Raw genomic sequence first — 17,307 nt, 5'->3', positions numbered from 1 at the left:
CATTTCCCACCGACCGATTATGATAGAAGGTAATCATTTAGTCTTTTGGACTCGGTTCAGACCGGCATTCTGAGACTCCGAATAGGTCCGAGCCGAATTGCACAGGGCTATGGACTGCGTTTCCGACCAACATATTATGATGTCGTATTCAGACAGGCTTACTGAATTGGTCCGTTCTACACAAAATGGCTGACGGAAACTGACTTTGGGGGTCTGCAGAAGGCCCCCCTTCACCTCAAAGCCTCCCGTTGGAGCCTGTGGCGGTACTCATGGGACCCCTCTTTCCAACCATGCACAGTGAGGCAGGCACACTGTAGGATCTGCAACAGGCTGCAAGATTTCACGCAACCACCCCATTTTTTATAGGAGCCTGTGTTGTCAGTTGAAACAGAGGCTCCCATTGAAGTCAATTGGAGTCCAACCGCACAGTGTTCAGAAACATTGTAATCGGCCAGTTGGCCTCCCCAAGTCCGAGGTTGTCGGAAACGATTCAGTCATGGAGTCAGTCGGAATGCTTTCTGACCGAGATCGTAATGAGGCCTGTAATGTGTAGTGTCTACAAATCATGTGAGAAGAATCACTGAAGATTGCCTGACACAAACTACAAACTGTCCTGGAACAAATATGCCTTGAGAAGAAATGAGGCTGTCAATCGTGTAATTTAGGCTGCGGAAGCTACTCTTCTCGGAGAGAAAAGTAAGAAATAACACCGAAGAATAGCTGAAGATGTTTTGTCTGTTGAAGTAAACAATCAAAGTCATGCTAGTACTAAACAGTGACCTTTCTGCTGTTTTTTTAGAAAAAAGGCTGGTAAAAATGTGCTTGACTAAGGTGAAATTTTGAAACAAGGCTAGGCAAAATTGGTGGATTCATCCTTAAAACAAACTTATCTTTCATAAACGTTGACAAAGTTCCTTAGCCAAAAGAGGTTGGAGCTGCTCCACTCTATGCTACAAAGCTAATGCCAACATAATCAGTGATAGGTACAGGGCTATTGTGTGCAGCTTAACAATCCATACTGAGTGAATATAAGACAATGCATGTACCTTTCCTCTTTTGGCTAAATAGAATGTGTTTAGTTTGTACTACAATCCAGTACTTGCTGTAAGATCTTCGATGTGTGGACCTTTCTGTATAAAGTGGACACCACAGCACAAATAATTGTTTTATTTCGGACACTTGTTCAACGTAGATCTTGCAGTGGAGGCGTAAACATACATTTTAAAACTAGTTTTCACATTGACTGCAACTAAGGTGTTAGCCATTTTATCCAGTAATTGCATTTTGAATTTAGTACTGTTTTGGACTATTTGAGGCAGCATTGGTGTATGATTTTCTTAAGTGATAAACTACTGTTGAGGTAGCATGTTTATATGACACATGCTTTAATGCTGGCAGCCCTGTAGGCATTACATAGGCCACAACACTTATCAAAAAGAGGGCAGCAGATGTTGGGGAAGTGGATGAAGGAGCATTTGGTATAAAAAAGCAACATCATCATGCTATAAGGTGATTTAGAATAGAGCTTGACATTAACTAGTCTGTTTTAGGGGCTACCATGCCTGGCTTTGAAAAACGTCATGTTTAGGAATATATTCAATTTAAGGGAATATATTTTGAGATTATCTCCTGTTACATCAAATTTAGGACAAATGCTTTGTGCATGGTGACGTTAGTAGAGGTTAATTTTAAATGCACATCAATTTATGTTGAAAAATATCAGCAAAAACACATCCTGCATGAAAAGAATTCAATTTAAACACAATAGTCCTTTACATCTAATGGAAAGTACATCCATCATGTTTGCCATGTGCAATGACTACTCACAAGTGTGCCACCACAAAAAATAGATGTATTCATATGTAACGCTAGAGGATCAGACATTGTACTGTAAAAGTAAGTAGAAATGAGACCTACGAGTTTGTGTTAAATGGATTCCACCTGAGTGGCAGGATCAGCAGAGATTCGGGAACTGCAGAGTAGAGCGTAGCTCAATAAGGCTACGATATTGAGTTTATGAGTCAAAGCAGTGGCAGCAGGAAAAGGTTTGCCATGAAAATGGCAGGCACAAGATATTGCCCGGCTGTAACTCATCTGTCTCCCAGTTGGATGAGTCTTTATATTGGCAGATGAAGGAGGACAGTATGACTAGCCTAGCGGTTAACCTTTGCCACCAATTGTAGTTTAGTCATGCTTTACACTTTCCGATTTACCGGTTTGTATGGCTCTTAGGGGGTGCCTAGTTTACGCTATAAATAATGTGGCAAGATATGAGCATGGGAAGTGCAAAAGACAAACAATAACATGGACAGGATAATATAATTCCTATCTGGGAATCGTTTCCAGACCAGTAAAGCACATTAAAGGCAAGGTTTAACAGTTGTTTACAATATACAAATGGATAGCCTGATATAACGTCCCTAGATATTGGCATTGACCAGTATTCACAAGGCCCAGTATTGTTTTGACATGGAGCAATGCAAATCAGGGATATTTAACAGAATAATGAATACATGGATTTCCTAGATCAAGAGGTTGGCATCTCAGCTTTCAACATTCTCCAAACTAGATCTTCTAATGGTCAAATTTAATTTCGCATCTGGTTTTAGCTCACTTTGATTTTACAAGGTATTAGGGAATATACACTGTTGTAACGTTCGTGTGACTTGTGGTTGATTTGGTTTAAATTTGCCTTACTCTTTTGAAATGTGGGCTGCACTGTCTGTTTAGATTTTGAACCTGCCAGTAGATTTTATTCTTTGACAATCTCTTTTTCTACTGTATTTCAAGAAAGTACAGAGGGAATGTTGATCTTCTTGCACTCATGTGCTCAAGCTTCATAAATAAACTTAGTAGGTTAAGATAGACCCTTTTTCAGGTGTCCTTTAAATCATTGGTGGAATTTACTAGCCTCACGCTTTGTATCAATATCTGGAAGGTGGATAAGTGTTGGCTCAAGCCAAGCTTGACAGCCAGTTTTTTTATTTATCAATAATTTATAGTTGTTTTGCATTTAGACATCAAGGGTTATTGACAGCTACACAGATCATTGGGCTTGAAAATCCCAAATTATTTCTAAAAATTCATTTTAGCATCCAGGTTAAATATTTTCTACATCTCTTCCAGGTTTGTTAATATCACAAAATACCTATGCAGACAAATTATATTTGGCACATTTAAATCATTATATCTAGTGGTCCAAAAGTATCAGGAGCACAGAGCTATTTTTCCCAAAAAGTACAACTCAATGACATACTTTTTTCTCTCTCTCCTCTTCTATACATATATAGACACAATTCTCTGGTTAACATATACAAGATATTTTTCAACATTTAAAAGGTATATCTTCATTTACAGAACAGGGCACACACACCCAAACATACACATACTAAATTTTACAAGGACTCACAAAATGTACAATAATTCCAATAGATAAATAAATACTTTTGTAGTTCAAAAACACTGTTAATGAAGGGCACACAGACAATCCTTCAGATATTTTGAGATATTACCGACAGTTGGTTTGTGTAACTGGTTTCTTTTATAAAGTTAAAGTATCAAACAACATGTTTCCTGAAAAAAATAGAACAAAAACTGCTGTTTAGTGTTTGGATCCAAAGTTTGTGTGGCAAATTATAGAAGTTTAATTCCTTTGACCTCCTGATCTACACACATTTGCCCCCCATGGTTCCTCGAAAGAGCACCAGTCCGAAATACTATAGGGTAATCAATGTAAAATGTATCCATTGAATCAAATGCCTGAATGTTTCTATGTTAAGCAATAGAAAACTCTAAAAAACTTTATTGGGCAAATCAGCTTCAATATTTCAAAAATAGGGGTCAGTGAGATTGGAGTTAAACAAAAACACCTTTGTTTACCAGAGGCATAGAAATAACCTCTCTGGCTGAAGGAAAATCATCAAAATAAATTGTGTTAGACGTGGGTATGTAGGAAGGCATATATTCATCAATTTTGTTAAAGCACATTGCTAGAGATAGCCCCGGTAACATGATGCTACTGCATTACTTTTTTATCAGATGCACTTTTTTAGAGGGACTTGACTACCCATCCACTGAAAGCATGCTCATGGACATGTACAATCATACATCTAAAAAAACAAAAACATAATAGGATACATGTTGGCCTTTCCACATGACGCAGGGATTCCAATTATATGCCTTCAAACTGAGTCTGTGCATTTTTGGAAATTGTCAAGAGTCACAGACATGTGAATCCATGTAACATTCCACCACAGATTAACATATGTTCACTCTCAGTCATATATTTTCATTAATTGTTCTCTCTCAAGAATATATTAACATTCCTATGGAGTTTATATAGATCAACCACGTGTGTCCAACCACTTAATTTGTCATGAGCAAGATAATTATATTAACTACTTGAAGAATCATAAATTAATAAGATAATAAGGTTCTGGAGATTTGAATATAAGCCACAAATTTGAAGGACGAAAGTGCTTTTTGGGAATGCTAGATAACTGACTCTAGTGAAATTATGATTTTAATTTGGTTATTAGACTTGAAAGTTAAAGGGAATTAATAATAATGGAAGAAACGTTTGTCAAAGAAATCTGGCCTGTACTCTCATTAAATGAAGTCACATTTGAAAACATAGGACAGTTTTGCCTCCTAAAGACAGATTTTGTTTCATTACGACATGGTCCTAGTCTGATCATTGTGTGCATAATGTTATTTAAAAAAAAAAACCAGCAAATTCATTTTGTTGTCAGTATCATAATTTATAGTAGTTTCTAATTTTGAATTCTGAACAATTTATCTGAAAATCCTTATGTCTATTTGGCTACATTTCTCAACAGTTTAACTCAGTAAACGTCTCAGGGTGATTGGGCCATGAGGCCATAACATGTGCCAGTTATAAACTGTGGGGGAGCAGTAATGAAGGTGGAAGGGAAAAAGCAACTGCTTCTCAGGTTGTTTGCAAGTACCCCACAGGAGATTCTTTCTGAACCATTCTTGAATACCCCACTTGTGACTGACAGCAGTGTTTCACCATGCTCGTTGCGAACAGGTAGCTTGGTAGTGTTTTGTTATTCTAATACTTGGTGCTAGAAGTTCTTGTGGGATACAGGTCATGAGGTTGCATTAATAAAAGTCTACATAACGATTTATTAAAAAGCTAGCCCTGTCTTTTATCCAACGCTTTGTATTTTAAGATGAATATATGGCTGTCTCTCAGGCCACCAATACTCCAACACTTCACCTAATGTAAATAGCCTAGTCAATGTATGCAGATAAAAAAAGTGCCACAATTATACAATTCCATTTCGAAAGGTGTCAAATGAAAACACACTGCCTTAAATAACTAATGAACATATAATCCTATGGCAATTATACACTGGAGTGGAACCAGAATCTTAAAAACTCATTCACAAAGCAACATTGGGATGGTGGGTTGTGTTCTGCAAAGTTTGTCAGCCTTCCCGCACCATAAAGTCTATCTCCCTCTGATGAAAATGTGTTTTTTGCTTTAAGGGAAAGAGGTGGAGTCCACCTTGGAAATATATATGATGAACTTACAAAATTCTGTGTCATGACTGGGAAACCTTCAGTAAAATGTAGACCGATTTGCCACAGTTTCCTGTAAATGTTATTAATTAGATGTCAAACCTTTAACAACAACAGAGCTCCGAAAATTGATAGATGAAAATTAAACAATGGATGGATGCTGCCTTTCAGTATTATTTATCTGAATCAGTATCATAGAATCATGCGTTTACAAACTGCAATTTAAGTGACAGCTTAATGACACACAACATAAAATTAAGACATATTACAATCCTGAAGTGTTGTTAAGTCTTATATATTAAATTAAACTTAAATAAAAGGAACATTCTTTATAGTTCAATTGCCTATTTGCCAAATTGTTAATGATTTATTCATAATTGCACGTCTTCCTTATACAATTTTTCAAAATTTTGTTTGCAGGGTGTGCAATGGTCCATTTTTCAGCTCTAATACCCTTTTATGATAATAATTTAAACATTGTCTTAACCAAATAGCTAATAGGACCAAGCCCAGCTTAAGTCGTCAGTCAAAATATTAAAAAACATACACTCAAAGTACAAAAATAGAAGTTTAAATAATAAATGACAAAAATAGTCCCATATGGATGTCAACAATAATGTAAACATAAAAACAACAAAAATAAATATAAATACATATTTAGGTAACGCAGTGTGATTCAATTGCCTAGAAATGTTGGAAACTCTTTTATCAGAACCTAAACATTACATAGAATCAAATTTTAATTTAAGCCATTCACAATTTGGATTTTCCAGTACTAAAAATGATATGTATATAAACTATCGGGCTCAAAGGAACAAAGTGCCTCAAAATAAAAATGTCATTTTAGTGTACATGTGCCAGCAAAGCCCGTAAAAACAAAAGTCTGAATTTATTGAACAACAGACATGTAGAATTGCATGACAGATGGAGGTAGAATTTTTTTCTAATTGCTTCCGAGTAAGGAAGCATGTGTGCTCCTATACAAAAACATCTTATCGTACGCTATATTACTCTACCTTTGTACCTTATTGATGTAAGATATATCCAGACAAACTGGAAATTAGGCACTGCTTTAAGGCTCATTTTCCATGCTTCACGTTATGTTCTCTTATTCAGACTTAAATGGGAATTACCAATATTTGGCTTTTTTGTATTACAAAACAAAAAACCCAGGAAAGCAGCATGCCCAAGGGTGGGAGGTCCAACAAGAAAAGTTAAATGTAAATTACAGACATTAACGCATCTTAGTAAAGAACGCAAAACTACATCATTTAGAAGTGAATATAATTGGGCTGCAATATATAGCTATATATAAACAAGTGCATCAGGTTTCATATAATTAGAAAGTAGCTGCTGAGTTTCTTATCTGTAGATCCCAAGTATCTTTGCAAGAACAATGCAATGACCTAAACTATAACTGTCCTTGTAAAGTAAGCTTTACAATCAAACTACGTAAAAACCCTTTCACCTATGTCAGTGTGGTTCTAACAGCCATCAATCGAGGATGAAGCGATTCAATGTGTAGGTTTTCATTGATGTTTTGCACCAGTTTATCAGTGGTGAAGTATTAACTACATGCAATGTTGCTAATTCAATTATTAGACCATGTGTCCTTCAATCACATTTAGAATCAGTGTACATTATTATTTTCACTGCTGCTTAGTCACTTTAAAATCCGTAATCCTCATTGTAGCTTTGAAAATAGGTTGACCAGAAAGTAACTCATGGCAGCCCCAGCAAATACAAAGGTCCCTGATAATACACAATGGTATAAAGAGTACCCAACCACAGGTATGGGCTATTTTAGGCTTTTAGAAGTCAAAAATCTTTAAATCTCTCCTTATACAAAATGTTACATTCCTATTACGTAGCACTAGCTCATATATTCAATTTAGGGTGTTGTTCTCGCATTTAGGAACATTGTTCATTTGAGCCTGTCGAGGAATAGATCATTTCAAGCTTGAAAAACCTCATGTGTGTACTGAATGCATTCTTCAGAGCATTTAGTAACTGGAAACTGGCTAAGACATATCTTGTGCTTTTAAACATTGCTCCATAGCCAGGCAATTGCAAAAGAACAGAAAATGCTTTCTAAATGATTAGTGGAAAAGGCTATTGTGCTTCACTGGGATTAATGATGAGGTTTCTAAAATGTAGCAAGTTCTAGATTAGATATGTATATACATATTCATCTGGATTCCTTCTAAGACTGCAAGTATCATTGTAGTAAATATGAACGCATATCCTCTGTCAAGATGCTGGGGATAATATTAATGAAAGTTACTTGCTATAACTCCAGAGGCTCTTGTTATCATTTGTTTTTACCTCTGCCCAATGGCAAATGAATCACAAATTAATTCTATACCTATATTATTGATTTGATTTGAGGGTTCTGTAAGATAAGTGTAGTTGTGTTTTGTAAAACAAGAAAACAATTTTCAGGACTTACAATACAATTTTCCTTGAGAGATTGACGAAGGTTACCTGTAGGTATTAATTGGTAGATCTTTGGTTTAACACTGTAAAATAACTTTGAACTAAATAACTCAAAATGTCAATCAATACTTATTACAGGAACAATAGAGATACTTTCTCTTTATAGTATGCCGTTGTACTAGTGGGCTGCCAATATTTTCATACATTTCTGGTACTACAGGATGAAGAAAAAACAGAAGCACAATGTAGTAGCTAACAGTAGTTCTCTACGAAAGAATTGGCTGCGTAATCCTCTTTAGAGCTATTCATTTATTTTCAATCAGCGTCTGAACTTTATAAACCAGGTCACGAGCTTGCTTCAGAATCTCCTTAGTATTATGCCTCTCTGCCATTTCTGTGAGAAAGAAGAGAAAAACAAATATGCATTAGATGCAGAGTACAACCAGAGATTCTTGACCAGAGATAGAATTAAAGCTAGAGAACAGAGTTAAAGAACAAGTTACTTACCTTCGAGAACATTCTCTCTGGTAGAGGCGCTATCTACCCGCAGATTCCTCTCCTTTTAAATATTCCTCCGGCGTCAGACTGGATCCAGAAAACCTTCTGCAGTACCCCTGCACGTTTAGAAGGTGGCTCTCCATTAATGCTGTTCCGCTCCACAAATGATGTGCCCAGGTCTATGTAGGCAGGCATTCCACAGTTGCTTTACGACTCTTCCGCAACCAAATACATGCAGCCGACATCAGATTAGTTGAGACCAGTGTGCAGAAATTTAATGTGGGGTGTTTTTAGGTGGAAAAGAGTCCAGTAAACAGAGCTGGCAGGATGGGAGGGTCAATGTGGAATCTGCGATAGAATCTCTACCTGAAATCTGTTCTTCTGATAGAGACTTCTAACTGCAGATTCCTCATCTTCTGAATCAATACCAAAGCAGCACCTCTCAAGAGATGGGTCTGTGAACTAGCTTAAACCAAAAAGTCTTGCAGGACCAAATGGGCAAAATGCCAATCTCAAGAGACCTGACTGTTCATGAACATTTTGAGTGACAACGCAGTGGTGACAGCCTTGGCTCTGGTAGAATGAGTATGCAAGGCTTTTGGGGGGTACTTTTTTGCCAATGCTTCGCAGATCTTAATGCAGAGTATGATCCAGCGAGAAAAGATCCTCTTCTGCACAGCCATTCCAGTCTTTGCTCCAGTGAACCTGATAAAGAGCTGATCATACATCCGGTGTTCTCTTGTATGATCAATATAGAACCTGGGAGCCATTTTTTGATTCAGCCATTTAAGTCTTTCCTCCTCCTTAGAGGGGTGAGGTGGAGCACAGGACAGTGGAGGTGTGATGATCTGACCAACATAAAAGGGTGTCATATCCTTTGTGAAGAAAGAGGCTAGTGTCCGCAGAGGCAGCTTGTCTGGGTAGAAAGTGGTGTAAGGCAAGTTAACAGACAGGTCCTGTAACTTGCTCACTCGTTATGCCGATGTTATGGCAAAAAGAAAGATAAAGGTTCAAAAGTTGCACTCATGGGAAATGTGAAGACGAAATTGTAATCCCACTGGGGCATAACAAACAGAGAAGGGGGAAAAACATATTCTAACTCCTTGAGGAAACGCATCACAACTGGTGATTTGAACAAGAAGTGCTGGCCTGTCAACCGCAAAAAGGCTAAAAGAACCAACAGGAACCCTTTAACAGTGCTCAAGCTAGGCCTTGATGATCAAGGTACAACACAATCAGCAAAACTTCGGACAGTTTGGCATGGAGTGGGTTGATCTGTTTAGAAGTGCACCAAGCCACACGTTTATCCCAGTGGCAGGCATACACAGATTTGTTTGAGGGGTGCGTTGGCTACCTACGGATGTAATTGCCATCTAGATCGGCAAGGCATTGACGGTTAAGTTTGTCAGCTCTAGTGTTCATGGACCATGCCAGGTGGTGCATCACCAGAAACATTTGTAGGCGGTCTAGCCATGCCCAGAGACTCAAAAACTTCTGGCACAGGGATCACAACCCAGCCACGCACTGATGTGGTCCGTGAGAACCTGTACCTCCATCAGCTTTCTTTTGATGGATTGTAAAACATTGTAATTCTGGTTGGCAGAGGTATGCACACAGTCCAAGCAGGAACCACAATCCTAGCCAGGGTACGTTACAAACACACCCATTAACCTGCGCTTTTTCCCTGGCAGCTTGGCACAAAGCAGTCGGGCTTAACTCAAGAGGCAATGAGTAAAGTATTTGTGCAACATCTAAAAACAGTAAAACTGCGAAAACACCACAGAAAAATATGGAGCCTAATGTAATGATCAAAAGATGATGAAAACGACAAAAATCAAATAAGTAGAGCCGGAGTTATAAATTTTTACGGAATAAACTGAAATGTAGTGGCTAAAAGAATAAATTGCTAACAGGGGATACCTGGTTGTGCTAGACAGGGTCAAATCCAAAAGTTCGGGCAAAAGGCATAGAGAGTGGGTTGGATAGAGTCCCAGATAAGTTGCACTGAAGTTTTACCTTCTCAAGAATTGTGCAAAGAGACCAGTTGTCAGGGAAGAAGTTTGCCGGGAGCAAGGACAGCTTTGCTGCCGCTGGTCTGCGGGGCGCGAAGAGCCATGGGGCATCACAGAGGGAGGGGCTGTAGCCTCGCGGTTGCAAGCTGCAATACTTGCTGTGTGAAGAGATAAAGCTGCGCCCACTCGTGCTGGTCCTTTGTGCGAGCAGCGTGGTTCCTGAGTGGACAGGCAATTTCGTGAAGAGTGGAAAAATTTGATTTCAGGAGCCAAAAAAACACTTCCAAGGGCTCAGGGCCTGAGAGGTGCCTCTTGGGGGTCAGGAGCTTGTTGAAGACGGGTCCCTGAGGATCAGATCAGGAGGCCAGCAGACTAGCCCTTTGAGTCACTCTGAGGTCCTGGGATCAGGATGGGCTCCAGGTCCAGTTCAAGAGGACAGCAGGCCACCAAATAAAGGCAGCAGTTTTCCAGAGCAGCAGCCCTTCAGAGTGACAGTCCTCCAGCAGCACAGCAGTCCTTCTTGGCAGAGAATCCACAGGTCTAGAAGAATACTGAAGCGGTTGGGCTTGAAGTCCAGTTCTTATATCCAGTAGTCACACCGGAGCTACCTTTGTGTTTGGAGGTCTAATGGGAATGTACAAAGCCCAGCTGCCATCCACCCCAGACATGTATTGAAGACAGGCTGCAGGCATACAGGGCTAAAAGTAGAAAAATTACATCTTTATAAAAGTGGCATTTTTATAATTGTAATGGAACATTTGACCTTACCACTAAAGAGGATTGGTCATTACAACTCCATAGGTACTAAAAATGCCAGCTCTACCTCCTTCCAATACAAATGACAGCTAATTAGATGTAACAAGAAATCCCCAATGTTAACATATTGGAAGGGCAGGCCTCACCGTAACTTTCACTACCAGGGCATGAAAAACTTAAAAGTATATGTCCTACCTATTAATGACATAGCATCCTGCAATATGGCTACTTGGGTCCACCTTAGGGGTGACATATGTAATAAAAGGGGAGTTTAAGACTTGGCAAGGGTTTTTAAATGCCAAGTCAACATGGCCTTCATGTAATGACAATCAGTGGCAGGCCTGAACATTTTTTAAAGAGCTACTTAAGTTGGTGGCATAATCAGTGCTGCAGGCCCACTAGTAGCATTACATTTAAAGACCCTGGGCACATGCAGTGCACTTTACTAGGAGCTTAAAGGTAAATTAAATATGCCAATTGTGGATAATCCAATCAAAACATGTTTAGGGGAGAGAGCATAAACAGCACTGTAGAACTGGTCAGCAGTGGTAAAGTGCTCGGAGTCCTAAAGCCAACTAAAACAAATTCAGCAAAAATGGGAGAAAAATGGGAGAAGGAAGGCAAAAGGTTTGGGGGTGACCCTGCAGAAAGAGACATTTTCAACACAGATGGTAGGAAGGCTTTCAATACCAAGCGGATGGCTCGCAGCTCCAGAAGGTTGATAGTGAGCCGGGCTTCCGCCGGAGACCAGACACCTCTGATATCCACCTTTCCCAAGAGGCCTATCGACACCAGTCGGAATGCATCGCTCACCACTGTGAACTCTTGGTGGGTTAAGGAGAAGGATGAGCCGTTGACCCAATCGGGGTCCCACATCTACCACGGCAGATCTTTCGAAGTCTCCTACGAAATCTAGACCAGATCGGAAAGACCTCCCCCCCAGTGCTATGCATACTAGGATTTCAGATCCCACTGCAGAGCCCACATATGCCAGTTGGCATGTTTGACCAGCATGAAACAGGGGCTATCAGTCCTAGCAGCCAGAAAGTCACTGAGATCCACAACAGAGGATGAATCATCAAGATCATAGTCTGAATTTTCTGGACTCTCCACTCTGGGTAATAGACGTGAAACTGAACTGTGTCTAAAATAGCTCAGATGAAGGTGGGCTTCTGCGAAGAAGTCAGGTGAGACTTAAGCACGTTGACAGTGAACCCCAAAAATGTTAAGAGGTTCGCTGTAGTCTCAAAGGTGAACCAGCCTTCAACAGACAGTCGTCAAGGTAGGGGAAGACTGGGACCCCATACCTCCAAAGGTGTGTGCAACCACCAACTTACTTTTGTGAACACCGGAGGGTCATTGGTGAGGCCAAGGGGGAGCACAGCAAACTGAAAATGCTACGGGCCCACTTTGAATCGTAGTTAGCGCCTGTGGGCCTACAGGAAGGAGATGTGGAAATATCCTACTGGGCCCCCTGGTACTGGAACAAACTACCCTTTCACTTACAGAAATGCACAGATGACCTAAAATTCAGAAAACTTCTTAGACTGAACTGTTTCTAAACTAGTGGTGCCTTCCTTGCCTGAGGTGAATGCTGTGCTGATCAACCCCTCCTGGTGTGTTTCATGCACAATATAGGCTAACAATAACAAGTGTCAAGCAGGGCCAACGCTCCAATTCAGCCTTCAGGTAACCTGGGCCAGGGTGAGCATCATGAATTGATCCTTCTGCAGGAAGGCATTGAGAGGGCATAGATATAAGGTAGTATGGAGGGCTCTGTACTTTTTTGGCACCAGGAAGTAGCGAGAACAAGCACAACCTACTTCCGGCATTGGCACCCTCTCTATGGCCACTTTGCCAAAGAGAGTCCACACTCCTTGGTGCAACATGGACAGATGGTCCTCCGTCAGACAGACTGAGGATGTTGGAAGGTGCGGTGGAATTTGAGAGAAAGGCAAGGTGTAACCACGCTGCACAATATGCCAGACCCAATTGTCCGAAGTTACTACCTCAGCCTACAACAGGGTGGTTGTGTGCCATCAAGTGCACACTAAATAGGCTTGGGGCTGTGGAAGACTAGGCCGCACATTGCCTCTGTTGTTTATGTGCTCGCAGGTTACTGTGGCCATGTAAAGACTGGGGGCATTGGTACACTGACTGGACCTGTTGGCAGTACTGAAAGCCTCTAACATGGACAGGGAGAGGGAGAGGGCGAAATTGTTGCTGCAGCTGGCGTAGAGGAGGAGAAAGGCACAGGGAGCATGCTGTGGCCCCGCGGACTATAAAGCGCTCTGGGGCCGAATCTGAATTATCACTGGCTTTGGGAGCAACTGAGACCTCGCCCGGTCATGATATAGAGTCTTGTGGTGTTTGGCTATGAACAGCTTCGCTTTTTGATCTGGAATGGTCATGGGGTGAATCAAGGTGCAGTCACTGCAGTCAGAGTCGTGGTCAGACCCCAGGCAAACTACGTCAGTCACAGACATCTGTTTATGATATTGCCCACACAGTTTGTGCAAGGTGACATTTGCCCTTGCACACTAGTAATTTGTTGGTGGAAATAAAGTAGTCTAAAGAGACGATGAAAGCTCCTGATCTGCGCCTCTTGGGGTGTAAAGAAAGGAACTGATGTCAGTACGTATGGCTGGCCCACGCATGTCACTTATGGTGCAGAATTACGTTGATAGGGAGCTGCTGGTGCCACCTGCTGCAGCGCATGGTATTGCTTTAAATTATCTGGATCCAGTTTGATGCCTAGGTAATATTCCAAAGGTGATGAATCTGAACTTAGAACTCTTTATCAGAATATATAAATGTATCTACATTTGCAGTAAATATCAATGAACAAAAAAATATGGCTCAACATCACGTTATGTGTATGCTAATATAAACATTTCCAAAAATGTATTACTACAGTGTAAACATAACATTCATTATGTTTACAATACATCACACCTGATATGAATAAAATCTTTTTCGTAATTTGTTTTCACGTAATTACTAACAAATCAGAAAATTATGCGAAATGGCATGTAATTATGCAAAATACAAATCTGCCGTTTAACACTATATTTTAGAGCAAAATGCATCCTTTTACTAGTTGGCAGCAGGACACATTTAACGCAAAAAAATAACAAACACACAATTGCTGTGAACAACAGTTGCTTGAGGTCTGGGTGCTCGCACGCTCTGCATTATAATTCTGACTCATACACCGGCATAATTACACATCGTGGCATAATGGTAATTTCCAGAATTTTGTGCAACAAACATAATGCGAAATACCCAAAATAACATGAATTATGGTGGTTAATTTAAATGTTGCTTGAGTCTATAGAATAACACAGTTTACTGCCTCACTGAATGTTGTCTTTGAAGAGGAAAACAACTCTCCTAATAGGTAAGATATTTACTTCCATGCATGAATTTAATATCTTTTAAGCTGATTTTGAGTAAATACATTTTTATAAAACAAAATGGCATGAAGAATCGAGTTCTCACATATCATACATCCAGATACACAGACTGTAAAAAGGTATTTCTTATCATTGCTGAGGGAGGGTATGTCATATTACACTTTGGACGGCAGCATCAATAACGGAGTCTAGACTCAAACAGCCTAGGTACCGTGATTATCATACTATACTGAGTAACCCTCTTGTGCTTGTTATAGTTAAAAAGCTTTGTTGACAACTTCTGCACATGAAACACACAAAAAGGAGATCAAAAGTCCAAATACCTCATGCGAAAACCATGCAACAAAAGCACTCTCTCAATACTGAGCCCAAAACTATTAAGGGCATAATTCAAGAGCCTGCTTCCTACAAAAGGCTGTTTTGTTCCGTGGACTATCTGTTGTACCAAAAGCCCGCACATTTGCCGTTAAAGAACGTAACATTGTTGTGTAGTCAATCTAGGAGTCGTTGTTCTCCTTGCAACTAAATTTTGAGACTCTTTCGCTATTGAACCCCTTGAACTTTAAGCCCAAGCATTACATACCCATGTTCACAATGCAGGGCTAGAACTCAAGTTTCCTACTTTGAGTAAAGTTCCTACTAGTTTCTTGATTTAAGTGGCTTGGCCGCATCTTAGCGGCCGCAAGAAGTTTGGATGAAACAGTTTTGTATGGCAGTCCTTTAAGAGTATCCACAGTCTACATTTCTATCTCCTCTCCTACAACAGCCAACCATCCAATCCAAGATCCCAAACCGTTGCAAAGTTGAGCGAAGGAACGTGCATCGCAGCCCGCTTAATTTTCCTGTCACTTGACAAATTTGTAGGGGTTCAGGGTTTTGGTGGCAGGCGTTTGTGGAAAACAGCCATTTGTAAATCGGATGGCGTTATTTGCTTACTCATTCCTGGGATAGCGGCCTCCGTACGCACTCAAAAAGAGCCGATTTTTGGCAGCTACACCAAAATTGAGTGGGACAGAGGGCAGAATGGCACCAAAAAGGAGTGGGACAGAGGCAGAAAGGCAAAAAAACGAGTGGGACAGTGTCAGGAGACATGTTGTGGCTGCTGTGGATAGTTCTAGAAGGGTTGGGCACGCTTGATTCTTAATTAAACCTAGAACTGTCAACATATGGCAGTATATGTAAGGTTAGTTGTCCTTCCTAAGATGGCCGCCAAAGTCGCCAGGTAGTGGGTAACAGTTGCCTGGCTAGGCGTTTTAGTCTACGTGGAGCGCGCGAGCCCGGTGAGCTGCGCACTTCAATTTAAATCTTATCCTGAGGAGAAGTCTTGTCCGTTCCTCCGCGTTTATTTCCATAGCGGGAGGAACGGAATTGGGAATTCAGAGTACAAGTTCGTCAGAGATATGAGAAGCCTCTCTTATCTCAATCCTGGAGAAGAAGTCGTCGGAGTAAACTTCAAGTCCGTGAAGTTAAGAACCGACTTCCTGTGATATTTTGTCGAGCACTTGGGTATTGTCAGCTCGAGAGCAGCAGCGATATTTCAGTCAGTGGCAAAGCGGTTTGTGTCTCTGAAGCCTTATCTTCCTTGAACTTGGACTATCGTCTGGAAGTAGTTTAAGGCAGCGCCAAGACAGACTTTGGTTCTAGCGTCAGTTCAAAGACTCCACCAGCTTCTCAGCCCAAAGGTATTGAACACTTCACTGAACCCCCAGAACTAGGAACTGCAGACTATACGACGTAAGGTACTGTCAACTGTGCTTACCTCCCTTCGTTGCGCTTATCCTTGTTTCTTCCTTCCCTTCTTTCCTCCCTTTAATCCTTTTTGCGCGCTACGGATTTTCAGCGGCTTGCACAGTTTCCATACGTCAAGCCGTAAAGACACAGAAAAGGTACAGACATTTGAAAGGCTTCAAATGGAGATTAATCAGGTAGGGTGGTTCTGAGTCGGGACATTCTTAGTACCCTTCTATAGAATAGGAGAAAGTTTCTAATGTAGGTTATTTCTCTCCAGACAGAATCTCCAAACTCATACTCATAATATATAGAAGAGAGGTGAAGACTCTGCAGTGAGCTGGTAGGATAAAAGCCAAGTTTGAATATTGAATGTTTAAATGACAGAGAGTAGTGTTCTCAAAACCCCTCCCCTCTCTTTATGTGCATTAGACACCCCCCGTAAGAAGTCAGGAATAACAGAAGAAGATTCCAGAATCTGACCGGGGTGCCAGCAACAGGGTCTCTCTTCTTTCTCACTCCACTTCCCCTTTCCCCCTCTTGCTGGTCTAGTAGATAAATTCGCTGCGACACCAGTGAGTGGGAGTTTGGGATTAGCAGCGATTCCGCCTCTGCGAAGCATCTGGAGCCTTTGACAGACAGTGGGCAACAGGGCACCAAAAACAAGTGGGACAGAGGGCAGAATGGCACCAAAAACGAGTGGGACAGAGTGCAGAAAGGCACAAAAAACGAGTGGGGCAGAAGGGCACAAAAAAACGAGTGGGACAGAGGGCAGAAGGGCACCAAAAACGAGTGGGACAGAGAGCAGAATGGCACCAAAAACGAGTGGGACAGAGTGCAGAAAGGCACAAAAAAAGAGTGGGGCAGAAGGGCACAAAAACGAGTGGGACAGAGGGCAGAAGGGCACCAAAAAT

The 17,307-nt window shown here is 40.8% G+C and overlaps 1 protein-coding gene across 1 annotated transcript in view; it reads right to left on the bottom strand.

Annotated features, from left to right (window-relative positions):
• Nucleotides 1-5,890: 5,890 nt before the first annotated feature.
• The window catches only part of LOC147679546 (small G protein signaling modulator 1-like), a 645,847-nt gene continuing 634,430 nt past the window's right edge, over nucleotides 5,891-17,307 (bottom strand). The window contains exon 13 of the mRNA XM_086942458.1: nucleotides 5,891-8,377. Within this exon, the coding sequence (XP_086798584.1) occupies nucleotides 8,289-8,377 (89 nt within the window). The 3' untranslated portion in view covers nucleotides 5,891-8,288. The remainder of the gene's footprint in view (nucleotides 8,378-17,307) is intronic.

The sequence above is a fragment of the Lissotriton vulgaris genome, chromosome 11, assembly GCF_964263255.1.
Source record: "Lissotriton vulgaris chromosome 11, aLisVul1.2, whole genome shotgun sequence".
Lineage (NCBI taxonomy): Eukaryota > Metazoa > Chordata > Amphibia > Caudata > Salamandridae > Lissotriton > Lissotriton vulgaris.
The sequence above is the reverse complement of the archived record's forward strand: the minus strand, read 5'-3'. Positions and strand labels throughout refer to the sequence as shown.